Genomic DNA, 19,173 nt, shown 5'->3' with positions numbered 1-19,173 from the left:
TTGGTCTTACGGAACTTGATGTGTAAATAAATAAATAAATAAATATAAGACTGCATGATGAAAAAGTGACAAAATTACCTTTTGTTAAATATAAGCTGCCACTGATAAATTTTGAGTATTAGTAAAATAAAAAAGCAGTGTTTGATAAAGAATTGTTACCAAGCCACAAGTTTAATAAGTCATGGCTGCAAATCATTGACACAAATTATTTACAGGAGAATGAAAAACCTTGTAGAGGATAACCTTAGCAAACATCAGTTTGCTTCCAGAGACATGTAGGAACACGTGAGGCAAATACTGGCTCTTCGACTTACAAGATAGATTGGAGATGGGCAAACCTATGTTTATATCACTTGTTGACACAGAAAAAGCTTTTGACAATGTGGACTGGACTACACTCCCCCAAATTTTGAACGCAGAAGGAATTAAATGCAGGGACCAAAAGGTTATTTCCAACTTGTGCAGAAACCAGACTGAAGATATAAAGAGTCAGAAGTCATAAAAGGGAACGTGGTTGAGAAGGGAGTGAGATGGGTTGGGCATATCACAGATGTTATTCAATCTGTACATTGAGCAAGCTGTGAAGGAAACCACAGAGAAATTTGGAAAAGGAATTAAGGTTCAGAGTGAAGAAATAAAAACTTTCCAGTTTGCCAATGGCATTGTAATTCTGTCAGAGATGACTAACAACTTGGAAGAACAGTTAAATAGAGTGGATAGTGCCTTAAAAAGAGATTATAAGATGAACATCAATAAAAGTAAAACCAGGATAATGGAATGCAAACCAGATGCTGATGCGGGAATTAGATCGGGAATGAAGACACCAAAAGTAGGATATGAGTTTTGCTATTTGGGCAACTAAATATTTGATAATGGCCAAAGAAGGGAAAATACAAAATGCAGTCTGGCAATAACAAGGAAAGTATTTTCGAAAATGAGGAATTTGTTAACATCTGATATAAATTTGTTAAAAGATATTTTATGAAGGTATTTGTCTGGACTGAAGCCTCGTATGAATTCAAGTATGGATGTTAGCCAATTCAAATAAAAAGAAGAAGATAGAAGCTTCCGAAATGTGGTGCTTCACAAGGAGGCTGAAAATTAGACAGGCAGAGAGAGAGAGAGAGAGAGAGAGAGACAAGGAGCTGAATCAAACAGAAGAAAAAAGAAATTTATGGCACAACTTGACTAAAAGAAGGAATTAATGATGATAATCAGCGTATGGCATTGGTGGTCGGGAGACCCCTCGCGGAGTGGTTCGGCAGCCATTCCACAAGTTCTTTAACGCCACTACGGCAACTTGCGAGTGAATGAGGATGAAATGATGATGAAAGACACACAACACTCAGTCATCTCAAGGCAGAGAAAATCCCTGACCCGGGACCCGGGACCCCGTGCGCAGGAAGCGAGAACGCTACCGCAAGACCACGAGGCGCAGACAGAAAGAATTGATTGAGAATGAGACACACTGAGACATCAAAGAATTGTTATTTTGGTAAAGGGGGGGAGGGGGGGGAGGGAGAGAGAGAGAGAGAGAGAGAGAGAGAGAGAGAGAGAGAGAGAGAGAGAGAGAGAGAGAGAGTCAGTGGGTGGGTGAAGCAAAACTGTTGAAAGAGGCCAGAGCCTGAATACAGAATACAGTAAGCAGGTTTAAATGGATGTAGGCTGTAGTAATAGTGTAGAGATGAAGGAGCTTGCAAACGGACAGGCTAGCATGGACAACTGCACCAAACCAGAATTCAGACCGCAGACTGTTGACAAACATCTGAGTGCTAATGACACTGTGGTGTACAGGAAGGTGTCATCCTTGAGTGATTTAGGGGGATACAAGATGACACACACGAAATTTCTAGTTGGTGTGATGAATAACAGCTTGCTCTAAATGCAGAAAAATGTAAGGTAATGTGGATGAGTAGTAAAAGCATTCCTGTAGTGTTCAAATACACCATTAGTAATGTGCTGCTTGACACAATCACATCGATTACATATCTAGGTGTAACACTGCGAACCAATATGAAATCAACTGAGCATGTCAGGCTGGTAGTCAGGAAGGTGAAAGCTCAACTTTATTGAATTGGGAAAATTTTGAGAAAGTGTATTTCATCTATAAAAGTAACGGTGTATAGAACACTAGTGCAACCTTTTCTTGAGTACTGCTAAAATGTTTGGGATACCCACCAGATCAGATTAAAGGAAGACATTGAAGCAATTCAGATGCATGCCACTAGATTTGTTACTGATAGGTTCCATCAGCATGCAAATATTACAGAAGTACTTTGTGAAATCAAATATCCCTGGAAGGAAGATGGCACTCTTTTTGTAAGGCACTATTGCAGAAATTTAAAGGACTGACACTGAAGCCGATTGCAGATCGATTCTACTCCTGCCAACATACATTTTGCGTGAGGACAACAAAGGTAAGATGAGATAAATTAGGGCTTGTACCAAGGTTTACAGTCAGTCATTTTCTTCCCTTGCTTTATTTGTGAATGAAACAGGAAAGGAAATGACTAGCAGTGGCTTGTGGTACCCTTTGCTATGGACCGTAGAGTGGCTTGCGGAATAATGTATGAAGGTGCAGACGAGAACCACAACAACAACAATAACAACCGCAAAATAGAGCTTTTTTTCTATTACAGTCAGTTAGGTAGTTGTATTGATTTTAACCTTTGTATCCACTCCTGTGAGCTTATGCAATATTTAGATTCCCTAAAAATTATGCGGAAAATGTTCCATTTCTACTTTGATCATGTCACTGCATGGACACATGCAGCATATAAAACATACCACTTTTGTAGACCCACTTGGAAGAAAAAATCATTTTTGTGAGTTATACAACTGACATGGCTGCTTTTATGAGATGTCATTTAATTAATCTTTGAAAGCGAGATGATTTACAGAAGCTGCTGATTTTAGCAGGCCATTTTAACACCCCGCACCCCTAAAGTAATACTAGGTGAGCGATTTTTAAATTAGCTTGGAATGGTGGATGGAGGTATTAAATTTGCTGGTAACATACTCAACATTCACATTGATTTATTTACATTTGATTAAGTAATTTCCATTTTTTATTACTCTGTCTCAAGGAAAATAGCATGTTACTGCAATCAATACCTTGAAAGCAAATATACTCAGTCACACTTCAAATGGCCTACTTTTTATCTGATGACAGCCTTGTTATACTTGTGAACCAGCAGAGGAAAACACTTCTGTTTGTATAACTGTGTTGTACAAAAAACACACAAGAACAAAGTAAATAGCAAGACTTAACATTCCAATATGCAGCGAGATTGCCACATTAATAATTTTTGAACGCACATAGAGTATAGATTTAAGTGTCAGGAAGTCATTTCTGAAAGTATTTGTATGGAATGTAGCCATGTATGGAAGTGAAGCATGGACGATAAATAGTTTGGACAAGAACAGAATAGAAGCTTTCGAAATGTGGTGCTACAGAAGAATGATGAAGATTAGATGGGTAGATCACATAACTAATGATGAAGTATTGAATAGAATTGGGGAGAAGAGGAGTTTGTGGCACAACTTGACCAGAAGAAGGGATCAGTTGGTAGGACATGTTCTGAGGCATCAAGGGATCACCAATTTAGTACTGGAGGGCAGCGTGGAGGGTAAAAATCGTAGAGGGAGACCAAGAGATGAATACACTAAGCAGATTCAGAAGGATGTAGATTGCAGTAGGTACTGGGAGATGAAGAAGCTTGCACAGGATAGAGTGGCATGGAGAGCTGCATCAAACCAGTCTCAGGACTGAAGACCACAGCAACAACAACAACAACAACAACAACAACAACAGGTGGCGTCTCCACCACTAATGAGACAGTGGCTCATACATTACTCCAGTTGAGAGATCATCCAGCTTGTTAGCCTGGGAAAAAATGAATTCTGTGCTTGACCATCTCATATGCAATGCCGTCACGAGACTTTTTTAGTTCCATGGTAGATCCTGTCTACTACTACTTCCATCAGTATGTCAAGCTGCCACTCATGTCACCATGTGCCTCAAGAGTCACAGTAGCCTACCACGGTACAGCTGGAACCTAGTGATTATACTTTGTTCCCGTCTGTGAACACTACCGAACGCTCAGTTTAATAACTCATGGTTCAAAAATACTGGCATGAATTATTTACAAAAGTATGAAATATCTGGTATAAGCCACAATCAGGAAAGATCAGTTTGACTTTCAGAGAAATTTAGGAAAACGGGAGGCAATATTGACGCAATGACTTATCACAGAAGACTGAAGAAAGGCAAAACTTCATTTCTAGTCATAATATACTCATATGTAGATTTAGATAAAACTTTGGCAATGTTGACTTAAACACTCTTTTCAAAATTGTGAAGGTAGAAGGGACAAGCTTCGAATGTTCTGTGACTTCCTGGACTTGCCCATAGGATTGAGAACTGTAGGGTCCTACTAAATAGGTCAAGTGTGCACTACACATCAGAGACTGCTACTCAGTTAACTGTTTGTGAGGGGTGCACACAGGGGTTTTTCACTGATTAGGCAACTCTCCATCCAATTCATGTAACAATGGATATAGAAAACCCAGAAGTATCAGTATACGATCAGAATACATGCCTTTCTTAATATTAAACTACTGAAGCATTCACAACAAAGTGACAGAGTTTGAAGTGCTCACAAAAAGCAGCGAAGCTTGCACAATACTAAGTACAGAAAGCTGATTGAAACCTGAAACAAATAACAGTGACATTCTTGGGGAAAATTTCTGTGTATATCAAAAGGCTAGGCAAATGGGAAATGGAGGTGGTCTATTTGTCACAGTAGACAAGAAACTCAAATCCACCAAGATAGAAATTGAAGCTGCATTTGAGATTCTTTGGGCGAGACTCAGTATCAGGAGTGGGCATGAAATGATAATTGGATCCTTCTGTCACCCACCTGACTCATCTCCTAATAACTGAAAGCTTTAGAGAAAACTTCAGTTTACTTATACGTAGATTCCCCAATCATACTGTAATCATCGGTGGAGACTTCGATCATCCTACAATTAACTGGGAAAATTATAGTTTTGTTAGTGGTGGGCGTGATAAGATATCCTGTGAAACTTTACTAAATGCCTTCTCTGAAAACTACCTATAGCAGGTAGTTAGGAACCCACTCACGATGGAAATGTATCTGATCTAATGGCAACAAATAGACCTCATTCTTTGAGGATGTCCACATTGAAACTGGTAACGGTGACCACGACTCGGTTGTGGCAACAATGATTACCGAAGTTTTTTTTTTAAATATGTCTGCTTGTGTCTGTATATGTGTGGATGGATATGTGTGTGTGTGCGAGTGTATACCTGTCCTTTTTTCCCCCTAAGGTAAGTCTTTCCGCTCCCGAGATTGGAATGACTCCTTACCCTCTCCCTTAAAACCCACATCCTTTCGTCTTTCCCTCTCCTTCCCCTCTTTCCTGATGAGGCAACAGTTTGTTGCGAAAGCTTGAATTTTGTGTGTATGTTTGTGTGTCTGTCGACCTGCCAGCACTTTCATTTGGTAAGTCACATCATATAATTATAATAGAGGGAAACATTCCACGTAGGAAAAATATATCTAAAAACAAAGATGATGTGACTTACCAAATGAAAGTGCTGGCAGGTCGACAGACACACAAACAAACACAAACATACACACAAAATTCAAGCTTTCGCAACAAACTGTTGCCTCATCAGGAAAGAGGGGAAGGAGAGGGAAATACGAAAAGATGTGGGTTTTAAGGGAGAGGGTAAGGAGTCATTCCAATCCCGGGAGCGGAAAGACTTACCTTAGGGGGAAAAAAGGACAGGTATACACTCGCACACACACACACATATCCATCCACACATATACAGACACAAGCAGACATATTTAAAGACAAAGAGTTTGGGCAGAGATGTCAGTCGAGGCGGAAGTGAAGAGGCAAAGATGATGTTGAATGACAGGTGAGGTATGAGTGGCGGCAACTCGAAATTAGCGGAGATTGAGGCCTGGTAGGTAACGGGAAGAGAGGATATATTGAAGAGCAAGTTCCCATCTCCGGAGTTCGGATAGGTTGGTGTTGGTGGGAAGTATCCAGATAACCCGGACGGTGTAACACTGTGCCAAGATGTGCTGGCCATGCACCAAGGCATGTTTAGCCACAGGGTGATCCTCATTACCAACAAACACTGTCTGCCTGTGTCCATTCATGCGAATGGACAGTTTGTTGCTGGTCATTCCCACATAGAATGCATCACAGTGTAGGCAGGTCAGTTGGTAAATCACGTGGGTGCTTTCACATGTGGCTCTGCCTTTGATCGTGTACACCTTCCGGGTTACAGGACTGGAGTAGGTGGTGGTGGGAGGGTGCATGGGACAGGTTTTGCACCGGGGGCGGTTACAAGGATAGGAGCCAGAGGGTAGGGAAGGTGGTTTGGGGATTTCATAGGGATGAACTAACAGGTTACGAAGGTTAGGTGGACGGCGGAAAGACACTCTTGGTGGAGTGGGGAGGATTTCATGAAGGATGGATCTCATTTCAGGGCAGGATTTGAGGAAGTCGTATCCCTGCTGGAGAGCCACATTCAGAGTCTGGTCCAGTCCCGGAAAGTATCCTGTCACAAGTGGGGCACTTTTGTGGTTCTTCTGTGGATACTTCCCACCAACACCAACCTATCCGAACTCCGGAGATGGGAACTTGCTCTTCAATATATCCTCTCTTCCCGTTACCCACCAGGCCTCAATCTCCGCTAATTTCAAGTTGCCGCCACTCATACCTCACCTGTCATTCAACATCATCTTTGCCTCTTCACTTCCGCCTCGACTGACATCTCTGCCAAAACTCTTTGTCTTTAAATATGTCTGCTTGTGTCTGTATATGTGTGGATGGATATGTGTGTGTGTGTGTGTGTGTGCGCGCGAGTGTATACCTGTCCTTTTTTCCCCCTAAGGTAAGTCTTTCCGCTCCCGGGATTGGAATGACTCCTTACCCTCTCCCTTAAAACCCACATCCTTTCGTCTTTCCCTCTCCTTCCCCTCTTTCCTGATGAGGCAACAGTTTGTTGCGAAAGCTTGAATTTTGTGTGTGTGTTTGTGTGTCTATCGACCTGCCAGCGCTTTCGTTCGGTAAGTCACATCATCTTTGTTTTTAGATATATTTTTCCCACGTGGAATGTAAACTTTCAGCACACCTCAAGAGCATGTAGAGGAACTCTGGCTCAGGTTCATAATGGGAGGGAACCTCCATGGTATACAGTCACTGTGCAGAAATTTCTAAAGAATCAAAGATTACTGAATAATGGGTGTAAAACAAAGTGTGGGGAGGGGGGCTATAGATAGATAGATGCTGAATGAAATGTGCTTGGCTGTCAAGAGAGCAATGCATGGCGCCTTCAATGGCTACCATAGCAGAATATTGTCAAATAACATTTCCAAAATCCAAAGAAATTCTGGTCATATATATATAGGTTGTTAGTGGCACCAAAGTTAGTGCCCAGTCACTAAGAATGAGTAAGGAACTGAAATTGAGGGTAGCAAATCAAGGGCTGAAATGCTTAACTTTCCAAATATTTCTTTAAAAAGGAGAACCCAGGAGAACTGCCCCAATTTAATCTTCGTACCACTGAAAAGATGAATGAAATAAACATTAGTGTCAGTGGTGTTGAGAAACAGCTGAAATCGTTAAAATTGAACAAAGCTCAGTTCTTGGAAAAAGGCACGTCCCACCCATCTACAAGAAGATTAGTAGAAATGATACACAAAACTACCATCCAATATCCTTGACATTGATTTTTTGTAGAATCTTAGAACATATTCTGAGCTCAAACATAATGAGGTATCTTGAACGGAATGAACTCCTCAATGCAACCATCATGGATTTCGAAAATATCAATCATATGAAACCTAACTCGTACTCTTCTCACGTAACATACTGAAAGCTTTGGATCATGGCAACCAGGCAGACGTGCAGTGTTTCTCGACTTCCAAAAAGCATTTGACTCAGTAACACACCTACGCTTATTGTCAAAAGTACGATCATATTGGGGATCAAGTGAAAATTGTGACTGGATTAAGGACTTTTTGGTAGGAAGGGCACAGAATTTTATCTTGGATGGAGAGTCATCATCAGATGTAGAAGCAACTTCAGGTGTGCCCCAGGGAAGTGTGTTGGGACCCTTGCTGTTCATGTTGTACATAAATGACCTTCCAGACAATACTAACAGTAAAAACCAGGCTTTTTGCAGATGATGTAGTTATCTATAATGAAGTATTATCTGAGAGAAGCTGCTAAATATTCAGTCAGATCTTGATAAGATTTCAATGTGGTTCAGAGCTTGACAACTTGCTTTAAATGTTCGGAAGTGTAACATTGTGCACTTCATAAAATGGAAAAATGTAGTATCCTATGACTATAATATCAATGAGTCATCGTTGGAATCAGCCAACTCTTATACCTACAAATACCTGCATGTAACACTTTGTAGAGATGTGAAATGGAATGATCACATAGGTTTAGCTGTGGGTAAAGCAGGTAGCAACTTCTGTATATTGGCAAAATACTGTAAAAGTGGAATCAGCCCACAAAAGGGACTTCTTACCGTCTGCCATGCACCTCACAGTGGTTTGCAGAGAACAGATGTAGATGTTGATGTAGATGCAGAAGAGTCAAAGGTCATGTAAGAGAGGTAGTAGTTGAGAAAAGAGGGAGTTTCGTTATTTCAATGGCTGAAGTAGATATGATACAAAATGCAGAATGCCAACATCAAGAAAAGAGTTTCTGTAAAAGAGAAATTTGTTAACACTGAATATAAATTTAAATTTTTGGAAGTCTTTGCTGAAGATACTTGTCTGGTATGTAGTCTTGTGCAGAAGTGAAACATGGACAATAAACAGTTCACATAAAAAGAGAATAGAAGCATTTGAAATGTGATGCTGTAGAGGAATAATGAAGATTAAACGGAGAGACTGGATAACTAATGAGGAGATACTGAATCAAATTTGGGAGAAAATTCAGTTAATTCACTTTGCGCCAAAAATAAATAGGCGTGATGAAAAACTACCGAGTGTCTCAAGAATCAAATATAAAGATGGGCAGTTTGGTATTTGCAGCTGGAGGATTTCTCGAGAGTAAAAGAAAGGAAATCTGAATGTTGCCTGTGTGATAATCAGAGCAGACAGGAAATTTTATTGTATATTCTAATTGCTACTAATGCAGAGTGAATGACTTAATGTTGCATAAGATATGAGGGTACCAGATGCAATCAATGCTACTATCTACCTATCATTTGCCTGAATTAGACCGAGAACTACTAAATGTGAGTTGTGTGGTCTAGTTGACAATTTGTTCACAGTATCATCATCACCATCATCATCATCATCATCATAATTAGTAGTAGTAGTACTAATGGTGGCACAGGTGGTGGTACTTTTACTCATCCTTAGATCACTTCCACAAGGGCATTGGACATGTCTTGGGATTATAGTTGAAGGGGGGGGGGGGGGGGCAAAAAAGAAAAAAAACTTTATTCATATACGCAGGCATGGCCTTATAGTAGCAACCATCCCAGCACTTGCCTGAAATAATTTAGGGACAGCACAGAAAACCTAAATCATGATGGCCAGATGGGGATTTGAGCCTGATCCTCCCAAATTCAAGAAGTCTGTTAAAAAAGAAAGAAGACTAGAATTTAATGGTGGTGATGAAGTCACCTGAAATAGAGCACAAGCCTGGATTAGACAATAATGTAGGAGAAAATTGTCTGCGGTCTCATAAATTGATTTAGGTACACCACATAAAACGTGACAGACAGAGATTTGAACCCCATTTCTCCACATGCAAGCCCACTGAGTTTCCACTTCACTTTCACTACCCACTTATGAATATAACTGCAGGTATGGCTCTGAGTGCACCATCTAAGCAAACCTGCAGGGTAACACTGGCCACTAATTTTTGGAAAATGTGTGTCACCAAATTCAAATCTGACTATAAATAGTATTAAGTGAGTGACTTTTCCTCTTGTTTTGTTTATCACATAAAGCTATCCACATTTTCACCACAGACATGGCATGAAAGAGTTAAAATACATGTGATGCCTACTGGAAAGATTTCTCTTGAATGTGGAAAGCCATATTATTTCAAAGAACTTTAGTGTTTCTATTTTATTAATGAAATGCTGCAAATTAGATACAGAAAAGTACATGAAAATAAAATGAAATTTTTGGAGGACAGACACCAAACTACTTACTTTATTTAAAAGAAGAAAAAATAAATCTAAAAAGACGGAAATGAATGCTGTTGATATGACACTTGTATGGAAGTGGATAGTGAAAGTGAAAATGAAGTGAATATTGTGTGTTAAGGTAAAGTCTAAATTACGTGGCAAACAACTGAGCGAATGACTAGAACTTACAGTTGGATACTGTTTACATACTTCACAGTCTAATTAAAACTTATGGAACACGGGGAGTGCCAATGATATCATCTGACATGTCTCATTCAACGTTACACCATTTACTTAACATAAATGCCAGTTGGAACATATACTATGATTTCCCGTCTCAACAGTACTTATAATTCATAGCTCTCTTCCCAATGGAAAATTTTCAGTATAATTTAAGTTTACATTCAGAATAGTGTTCTTTTTTTCTTTTAACATAGATAGTGTCTACTGAGGTGTTTTTAACACGCCATCAATACCAACACCATTTGGAATGGAGCACAAAGTAGTTGATTGCAACATTCTCTGACAACAAGCACCTGAAGCACCTCGACTGATACACATTACATTTTATATAGAAAAGAATTACAAATTTCTACAAGAATTACACATCACATCCAATAGACACTAATGACTCGCAGGTTTCTCTTTACATTTTAAGATTCCACAGATACTGCAGGCATATAATGTATATAGGAATGACAGGCACAGAAAACTTAAAAACCAGTATTTATTTATCCAGCAAATTTCTTGCTTAATCTAAATTTGACATGTAAACATACTTTTAATACTTCCTTAAGTTTATCCTACATTTCCTGAAAGACTGTATCAACTTATTGTCTTGCACAGGTCTAAAGCTAAATCATTTAAAAGGAGAACATACCTTCCGGATTTTAAACCTGTGTATATCCTTACTCTTCCACATAACTTTAACAGACATCTCATAATTTTCAAGTTCATCAGGTATTTCAAGGCTCACATTATTAACATTGTCAGTGTTCTCCTCATCCTGTAATTCATACAAGAAAAATTGAATAAAACTGTATACATGTTACATTATGATCAAAATTTAGTTATAAACAAAATTAAGAAAACAGAGTCAAATTATAGACTGACAGTCTAAAAGTGACTCAACCAATAACAAACTACAATGATCTGTTCTCCAAGGAGTTCGCTCAAAACAATCACTTTCAGAAAGGAAGACTAGTATGATAAGCTGAAACACCAATACGAATACAACTCATCTTGTTATTATAAATGCAAATTTGGGAAACTTCAGATTGTACAGTTACAACATATCTGTCACCCACACCTGGTGACAGGACCAGGAATTGTAAAGACATTTGCAGTAGATACACAGTCAATGTGAGTCTGTGGTTTCAACAGGTAAGAAATAGTATATATTTATATAAACTTAAAAGAGTTTGAATTGAAATGTGTGATGTCACCAAATCATCAATGCTTATTTCGTTTCAATCATTGACATCTGAAAATTGATGGTTACTAATAACACTGTTCGACATGGGTTCTATTTCTGATATTAAAGTATGTGCTTCTAGACCATTTTACCATGGGAAATTCAAATATGTAAACAAAAAATCGTTGTCAGGGATACTTTTTATGTAATATATATATATATATATATATATTCACAATTCATGGCAAACACAGAGATGTTTTGGAGAAATACGGGTATGTTGCCGCATCCAGTAGTGATAGAACGTGATAATTTCTTGTGCAACAGCAGGTGGGAAGAATCAGACATCATTAGGTTACCCCCGCCACACCTATGTCATTAAGACCACCTGAAACATCTCATTAACTCGAACGGCGACAGCCGGTCGCTGCCTCGGCAGTAAAGCTTCACGCCTCCTAGGGGCAGGTGCATCGAGTTTACAACAGTGGTGTTAGCCGCAGTTTGTGTCAGTCTTAACGAGTGGGTGTTTTGGCTGACAAGTAACTGTCTGTCGTATTTCCGAGCACGGATGAATTTTTTAATTCCTGTGTGTAAACTGATTGAGCTTGGTGCTGAAGGTAAAACGACTGCTTGTTTTTACACATCAGCGTTCCTCTAGTTCCCAACTATTAAGTTAATACAGGTGTATTACCAAAGCGGTATTTTTAAATTTGCAGAAATGCCACGTCGTCGTGGATGTCGATATAAGCCGGACAACTTCTGCTACATCTGTGGGAAGTTCACTTTTGCCAGAAATAGGAAGAAAATTTCTTCAGTCATAAAGAAAGCATACAAACATTACTTTGGAGTAGAGGTGGAGACCAAGATAAAGAATGGGCACCACATTTCTGTTGTGCTACATGTTACTGCAAACTAATTCAGTGGTGGAAAGGTAAAGAGAATGTGGCGATGTTTGCTGTTCCCGTGGTGTGGAGGGGGCCTAAGGATCATGTTACTGATTGTTATTTCTGTCTAACAAAAATTCAGGGTTTTACAAACAAAAAGTCGAAGAGGCACATTGTTTACCCAGATCTGCCTTCAGCGAGAATGCCAGTGCGGCATTCGGACAACCTTCCAGTGCCTTCAAGAGCTCGAGATCAAATTCTGAGTGACAGTGAAATAAGTAGTACTGAAGAAATCACAGATGATGATTCTTTATATCACTGCACAAGTGAGTCATCGCCACATTTGTTAACACAGACAGATTTAAATGATTTAGTACGTGCTCTAGGGCTAAGTAAACAAAAGGCGCAGCTGCTTGGTTCAAGATTACAAGAGTATAATCTACTGCACCAAAGTACTAAAATCAGTGTGTTCAGGCACAGAGAACATGCCTTTATTTCTTATTTTTCAACTGATGAAGCACTGACATTTTGCAATGATGTTGCTGGCCTGATGAAAGTGCTGAACTTCACTTATATTTCACAGGAGTGAAGACTTTTCATAGATGCATCGAAAACAAGTCTGAAGGGTGTTTTGCTCCATAACGGAAATAAAATACCCTCTGTTCCAGTAGCTTACGCTAGTTTGACAAAAGAGAATTACGAATTCGTACAAAGGATGCTAAATTCATTAAAATACAATGAGCACAAATGGAAAATATGTGCAGATTTCAAGGTAATTGCTATGGTACTGGAAATGCAACAAGGCTACACAAAGTATGCCTGTTTTCTTTGCGAGTGGGATAGTCGAGACCGAAATTCTCACTTCGTGAAAAAGAAATGGCCTAGGCGGAGATGGAAAGTTGGCGAAAGTCTGGTAGCTCCTGAATATATACTACTTCCACCGCTTCACATCAAACTTGGCCCGATGAAACAATTCGTGAAGGCCATGGATCCAACAGGCTGTGGGTTTGCATATCTAGCTACCAAATTCTCCCGTCTTTCAGCTGCAAAAATAAAGGAAGGTGTATTTGTGGGCCCACAAATCAGGGAGCTGCAGAAAGATGCAAATTTTGAAGCATGGTTAACTGATAAAGAAAACACCGCATGGGACTGTTTAAAGATGGTGTCGGAAAACTTCCTCGGAAGAAAAAGAGCTACTAACTACAAAGCAATTGTGAAGGATATGATCAAAGCATATCAGGATTTGGGGTGCAATATGTCTTTGAAGGTACATATGATGGACTCTCATCTGGACTACTTCACAGAGAGTTGTAGTGACGTATCGGATGAACATGGGGAAAGATTCCATAAAGACATTTCTACCATAGAAAGGCACTATGAAGGGAAGTGGGTACCTTCTATGTTAGCAGATTATTGCTGGAATATCATTCGAGAGAAGAAAGATTTACAATACAAGAGAAAAAGTGATGTACATTACAAGACAGTTGTTTGTCAATTTTGCCCGCATCTCGTGGTCGTGCGGTAGCGTTCTCGCTTCCCACGCCCGGGTTCGATTCCCGGCGGGGTCAGGGATTTTCTCTGCCTGGTGATGGCTGGGTGTTGTGTGCTGTCCTTAGGTTAGTTAGGTTTAAGTAGTTCTAAGTTCTAGGGGACTTATGACCACAGCAGTTGAGTCCCATAGTGCTCAGAGCCATTTGAGCCATTTGTTTGTCAATTTTCTGCAATTTCTCATGTCAAATAAATACTTCAAAGTGTATACACATAGGTTACTGTGTTATATGTAAGATCCCACCCTCCATTAATGTGATGAACTTATAACATCATAAAGATGTGCATTTGTTTGTCGAATTTCACCTCACGTTTGCTGCACTATATCAGAAACCGAAAAGAGAAATAAAATTGCGATTACTCGTAAATTATCCCTGACAGAATAAAACCAAAAACAGTTTTCAATTCAGCACTCAAAATACAACTAGGATCACAATATTTTTTATCGGAAATAGAAAAAAAGTTTTTATTTGTAGAACAGTGTAATCTATCCCAAAAGTGATGTTATATGATGTTATATGATGTTATATGATGAATTTATAGAATAATGAAAATAGCAACATATGTACATCTAATATCATATTTATTAATGATACAGCAATAATTAAATTACATATTCCAAAGATTTTTGTCTATAGGCTGTACAAAACAAGTAAAAAAAATAAAAATTTAGAGAAATGGCTATTCTGTTGTTGACAAAGTGCATATCCTACTTTAGATAGCAGTCTTTCAGAAGCTGACAAAATGGTGGTACAGCTCAAACATCTAAATGCAGTTTTTTGCAGCTTCAGATAAGTAGTAATGATGATGTTAGTCCATACTTCTAGCTGATCTTGTTTCAGAACTACAAGGTGATCTTTCTAATAATAAATGAATGGATACAGTAGGTCTGTTCCTGTTACTGTTACTGTTTGCAAATCATTCTTTTCTTGTGCTATTTTATAAAGTTAACTCTATGTTGTTTTTCTATTATGTTCAAATGGCTCTGAGCACTATGCAACTTCTGAGGTCATCAGTCGCCTAGAACTTAGAACTACTTAAACCTAAGTAACCTAAGCACATCACACACATCCATCCCGAGGCAGGATTCAAACCTGCGACTGTAGCAGTCACTCGGCTCCAGACTGTAGCGCCTAGAACCGCACGGCCACTTCGGCCGGCTTTCTATTATGTATCAACGTGTTACCTACTGTCACTGAGAGTCATTTCAACAGCTGCGAGCAATTCATGGTTAGTATGATTGTCTTTGAACATCCTAAAGCACCTCGAAAGTGTAGGTTCTTGGATCTAGGCTCGAGCTATTGATATTGCTAGTACATTAATATATTCAGTTGTTAGATGTGCTTTTTGGTTTCTGTTATGATGTTACTCTTCATATTCTCTCAGTCTGTATTGATTGTATGTCAGATGATATGATATTCATTACTTATTGGAATTGCTTCACTACTTGAACATACATTTCTATGCATATTTCGGGAGTAGCCACTTCTGTAGCTCACAGAATATCACAAATACAGATCTACAATATCTGCAGCTGTTAGCATGGCTGGTGTATAGGTACAAAAGGGAAAGCCCCAACAAGCTCTGACAAAAATTTAAAACCAATGATAATAATCATTAGCGCGGCCTCTGTAAGCACCGGAAGAGATGTAATTTGCTATACTGGAAGGTGAATCACAAATGATAAAAACTCCATTCAATTTTTTTTGGTCAAGTATTACACAGACTGTCTTTAGTTCTCGTGGCGAGAAGACATATTTCTTGTGATACAGTGCGTTGTCTGAATAATAATCCTATGAAAATATGAAGTCTGGGAGTTCATTTTTGTGCAAAACCACAAAGTTTTCTTTTCTTCCACACACTATCCCAATGTCATGTCAATATAACTGCCTGCATCAGAAGAGGAAGTCCGATTAAGAATTAATATTGTACACACGGTCAAGAATGAAAAATACTTTTGGCGGAAGAAGACTAATATAACGAAGGATACCCCAGATTCAACATAAGTTCATGACACCACTGGCTCACAATTTACCAGATTTGTGAATTAAAAGTGAAAGACAATTTATTCGCTGCAAAATTCATAAAAATCAAATATGTCAATAGTATAATTAATTTGTTTAATTATATATTTTCATATATATAATTTGCACACTGGTGCAATAAGATGGCAGTAAATGATATTATTCATCACTGGAATTAATTTCATGTTCCATGGATCATTTGCATTATCAATCACAATGATATACGGGGGGAGGGGGGGTGGGGCCGAAAAGTGCCTAGCATAACATATAAAGACTGACAGAAATTTCATAATGCCAATTTATTTTTCAATATAATATCTGTGTACACTAATCCACTGGCAGGCATTCTCAAATAGTTTCTGCAAACCATTCAAGCAAAAGGTCTTCGATTTTGAGTTCAACCTTGCATTCACAGCATCAATCACTACATCATCATTGTCCAATCGTCGTCCTTTGAGGTCTTTTTTTAGATTTTGGAAAAGAAAAAAGTCTGAGGGAACCAAATCTGGAAAATATGGCAGATGACATAACAATTCGAACTTGTAGTCATGCAGAGTTTCCCGCATTGCGAGGGCTTTGTGTGCCGATGCATTGTCATGATGCAAAAGAACTCTGCGCACACGTTTTCCAAGCCGTTTTTTCTTTATCTCTTCTCTCAAATGGTGAAGGAGGGTGCATGATGCATTGATAGTTACATGCTTTTGCATCCCAGAGACCAATGCCATAATCTTAATGGCTGATTTTTGCAACTGGAATTTTTTTTAGGGTACGAGATTAAGGATGTTTCCATTGTTGTGACTGTTATTTTGTCTCAGGATCAAAGTGGCGAACCTATGTTTCATCCATTGTCACGTACCTTGCAAGAAAGCTGTCTTCATCTGCTTCAAATTGGCAGACGATTTCTTCACAACACAACACAAGCTCCCGTCTCTGAACTGCATTCAAGCCTTTCGGGACCCACCAAGATGAAACTCTCCGCATTCCCAAAATATCCACAACAATGTCATGAACACACCAATGGGAGATTCCAAATGTGGTTTCAATGTACTGCAACGTTGTCTGACGATCCTACAAAATTGTATCATGAATTGTAGTCACTCTTTCATCTGTGGCAATGGTGAAAGGCCTTCTGCTCCTTGGTGCATCTTGCACACTCATTCTTCCACATTTAAAGTAGAACACACAGTTTTGCATTGTGGCATAAGACAGAGAACTGTCCTTAAGTGTATTCTGCATGTCCTCTGCAATTTTCTTGGGCATCATTCCCTTCAAATGAAGATACTGAATCACAGCACAGTTCTTGATTCTCTCAATATTCACCATTTTGGTTACACAGTGCCAGTAAATCATTATATTTCTGCAGAGAAATAAGTCTAGGGACATCTGAGAGTTGGCTCATATCTGCTGGAAATGTAAGTCCATGTCTGTGTAACCTAACAAAGTCGGCCTGTTTGTTGTCACCATCCAAAGATGTTTTGAAGTGCAGAATTCCCATGTTTTCCTGTTTCACTTGTAAATGCACACACTTTGATTTAAAAAATGGCTGTTTCTCCATATCCATTTTCCTCTGAACAAGGGGAGGCCTTTCAGAGTCTTTTGTGGCATACAGTGAATTAAACTTTTGAAATCTTGAAGTTCCATATTATTAACGAGGTACTTGCTGGAAGTGTGTCTTACCAATTGTTGCCAGTCCCAGGGTGTTAAAATGCTCATATTATTCAATTTCTTCTGTTTCCTGTCTATCAATGCATGAACACTGTCATCCTCAATATGGGTATGGCCTTTTAGTAGAAACTTCTCAGTTATGGTCTTAATTTGTGGATACTTATGCAGCAGCCAGAAAAAAAAAACACATCATAATATTCACATTCTTATTTTGTCCATAGCAGCTGTCTGTTCAAAGTGTGATTTCTTCCACGTCACTGTCAGGAAAATGACTATATGCCCGCTTCAAAATTGCTGATGCAATTTTGTTTCCGCCTCGCCCTCCTTTTGACTCATCCACATCACACAGTGAACTGAGGAATCTGATGCAACATACAAGATAAAATTTAAGGCCCAAAGTTTCCTTTTATAGAAACTAACACTATTTGATATGAGTGGTGATGGAAAACATTTCTGAAGGTCTCCGGTTAATACTGTGTGTGTTGGTGTTCCTCTTGTCTTGTTAGTGTAATTACTTTTTAGAAGATACCTGTTTTTTTATTCATTCAGATGAGCAGTATGCTCAGCTTCAACAGATTCTTTTTCTCCTGGAGTCAGATTACTTTTCAGTTTTGCCTGAAACGTATCACATGTATCACAGGTGTGGTTTTCATAACAAATTGAACTGTTTATTAAAGATTTCTGTGTAAAGCCATTTTCTACCCCTTGTCTCTGGGTCAATATTGTTTTGAAAACAGTCATCTATGTATAGGTCATACATTTTTTGTATGTTCAATTCTGGTCCTAAATATTTGCTGACACTCTGCTCTCTACTGTAGTGACTAATAATGTGGGAAAGAAGAAATGTGTCTTTTGATATGTTGAACGGTTTCATCAGGTGTTTTTTCTGCTTGGAATATGCCTACCCCTTTATCTTTTCTTACTACTCCATTTGGCTCCATATTTTTTAAAATGTTTACTACAACTGTATTTGAGGTAAAAAATGTGTTCAAAAACATAATCTTGCACACCTTAACTCATCCACCATTTACAGTAAAATAGTAGCTTGGAGTGTTTTCTTTACACTTACTCGAGGTTAAGTTTCTTTTTTTTGAACAAGTTGTACTATGTTGCTCAACACACGAACCAACAAATTGCGTTTTCATGTATGCAGACATTTCCTCATGCCAGTACGAATGAAAAATCTTCCGTCTTTCATTTTCAGGTACTTTTTCTGAGCATTTCATTCTACACATGCACGGAGGCTGCAGTACATCAGCAGGAACAGTCCTACCTTTTTTATTGACATATTCCTTTCCACCAGCTACTTTGTGTTTACGGATGTCACATTTCCATTTGTCAGTATGAGCTACACACTTTTTACCGTGCTGTGGAATATTAGTTTTATTGTTTACTTTCCTTCCCACACATTCACTCGTTTCTAAAATT

General features: G+C 38.8%; 1 protein-coding gene across 5 annotated transcripts in view; it reads right to left on the bottom strand.

Moving 5' to 3' along the window:
* LOC126203488 (uncharacterized protein CG4449) overlaps window positions 1-19,173 on the bottom strand; it is a 175,252-nt gene that overhangs the window by 44,534 nt on the left and 111,545 nt on the right. For all 5 annotated transcript variants that reach the window (XM_049937816.1, XM_049937815.1, XM_049937814.1 and 2 more), the window contains exon 5: window positions 11,091-11,216. In XM_049937816.1, coding sequence (XP_049793773.1) covers window positions 11,091-11,216 — 126 coding nt within the window. The remainder of the gene's footprint in view (window positions 1-11,090; window positions 11,217-19,173) is intronic.

This window comes from Schistocerca nitens, chromosome 9 (assembly GCF_023898315.1).
Source record: "Schistocerca nitens isolate TAMUIC-IGC-003100 chromosome 9, iqSchNite1.1, whole genome shotgun sequence".
Taxonomy (NCBI): domain Eukaryota; kingdom Metazoa; phylum Arthropoda; class Insecta; order Orthoptera; family Acrididae; genus Schistocerca; species Schistocerca nitens.
The sequence above is the reverse complement of the archived record's forward strand: the minus strand, read 5'-3'. Positions and strand labels throughout refer to the sequence as shown.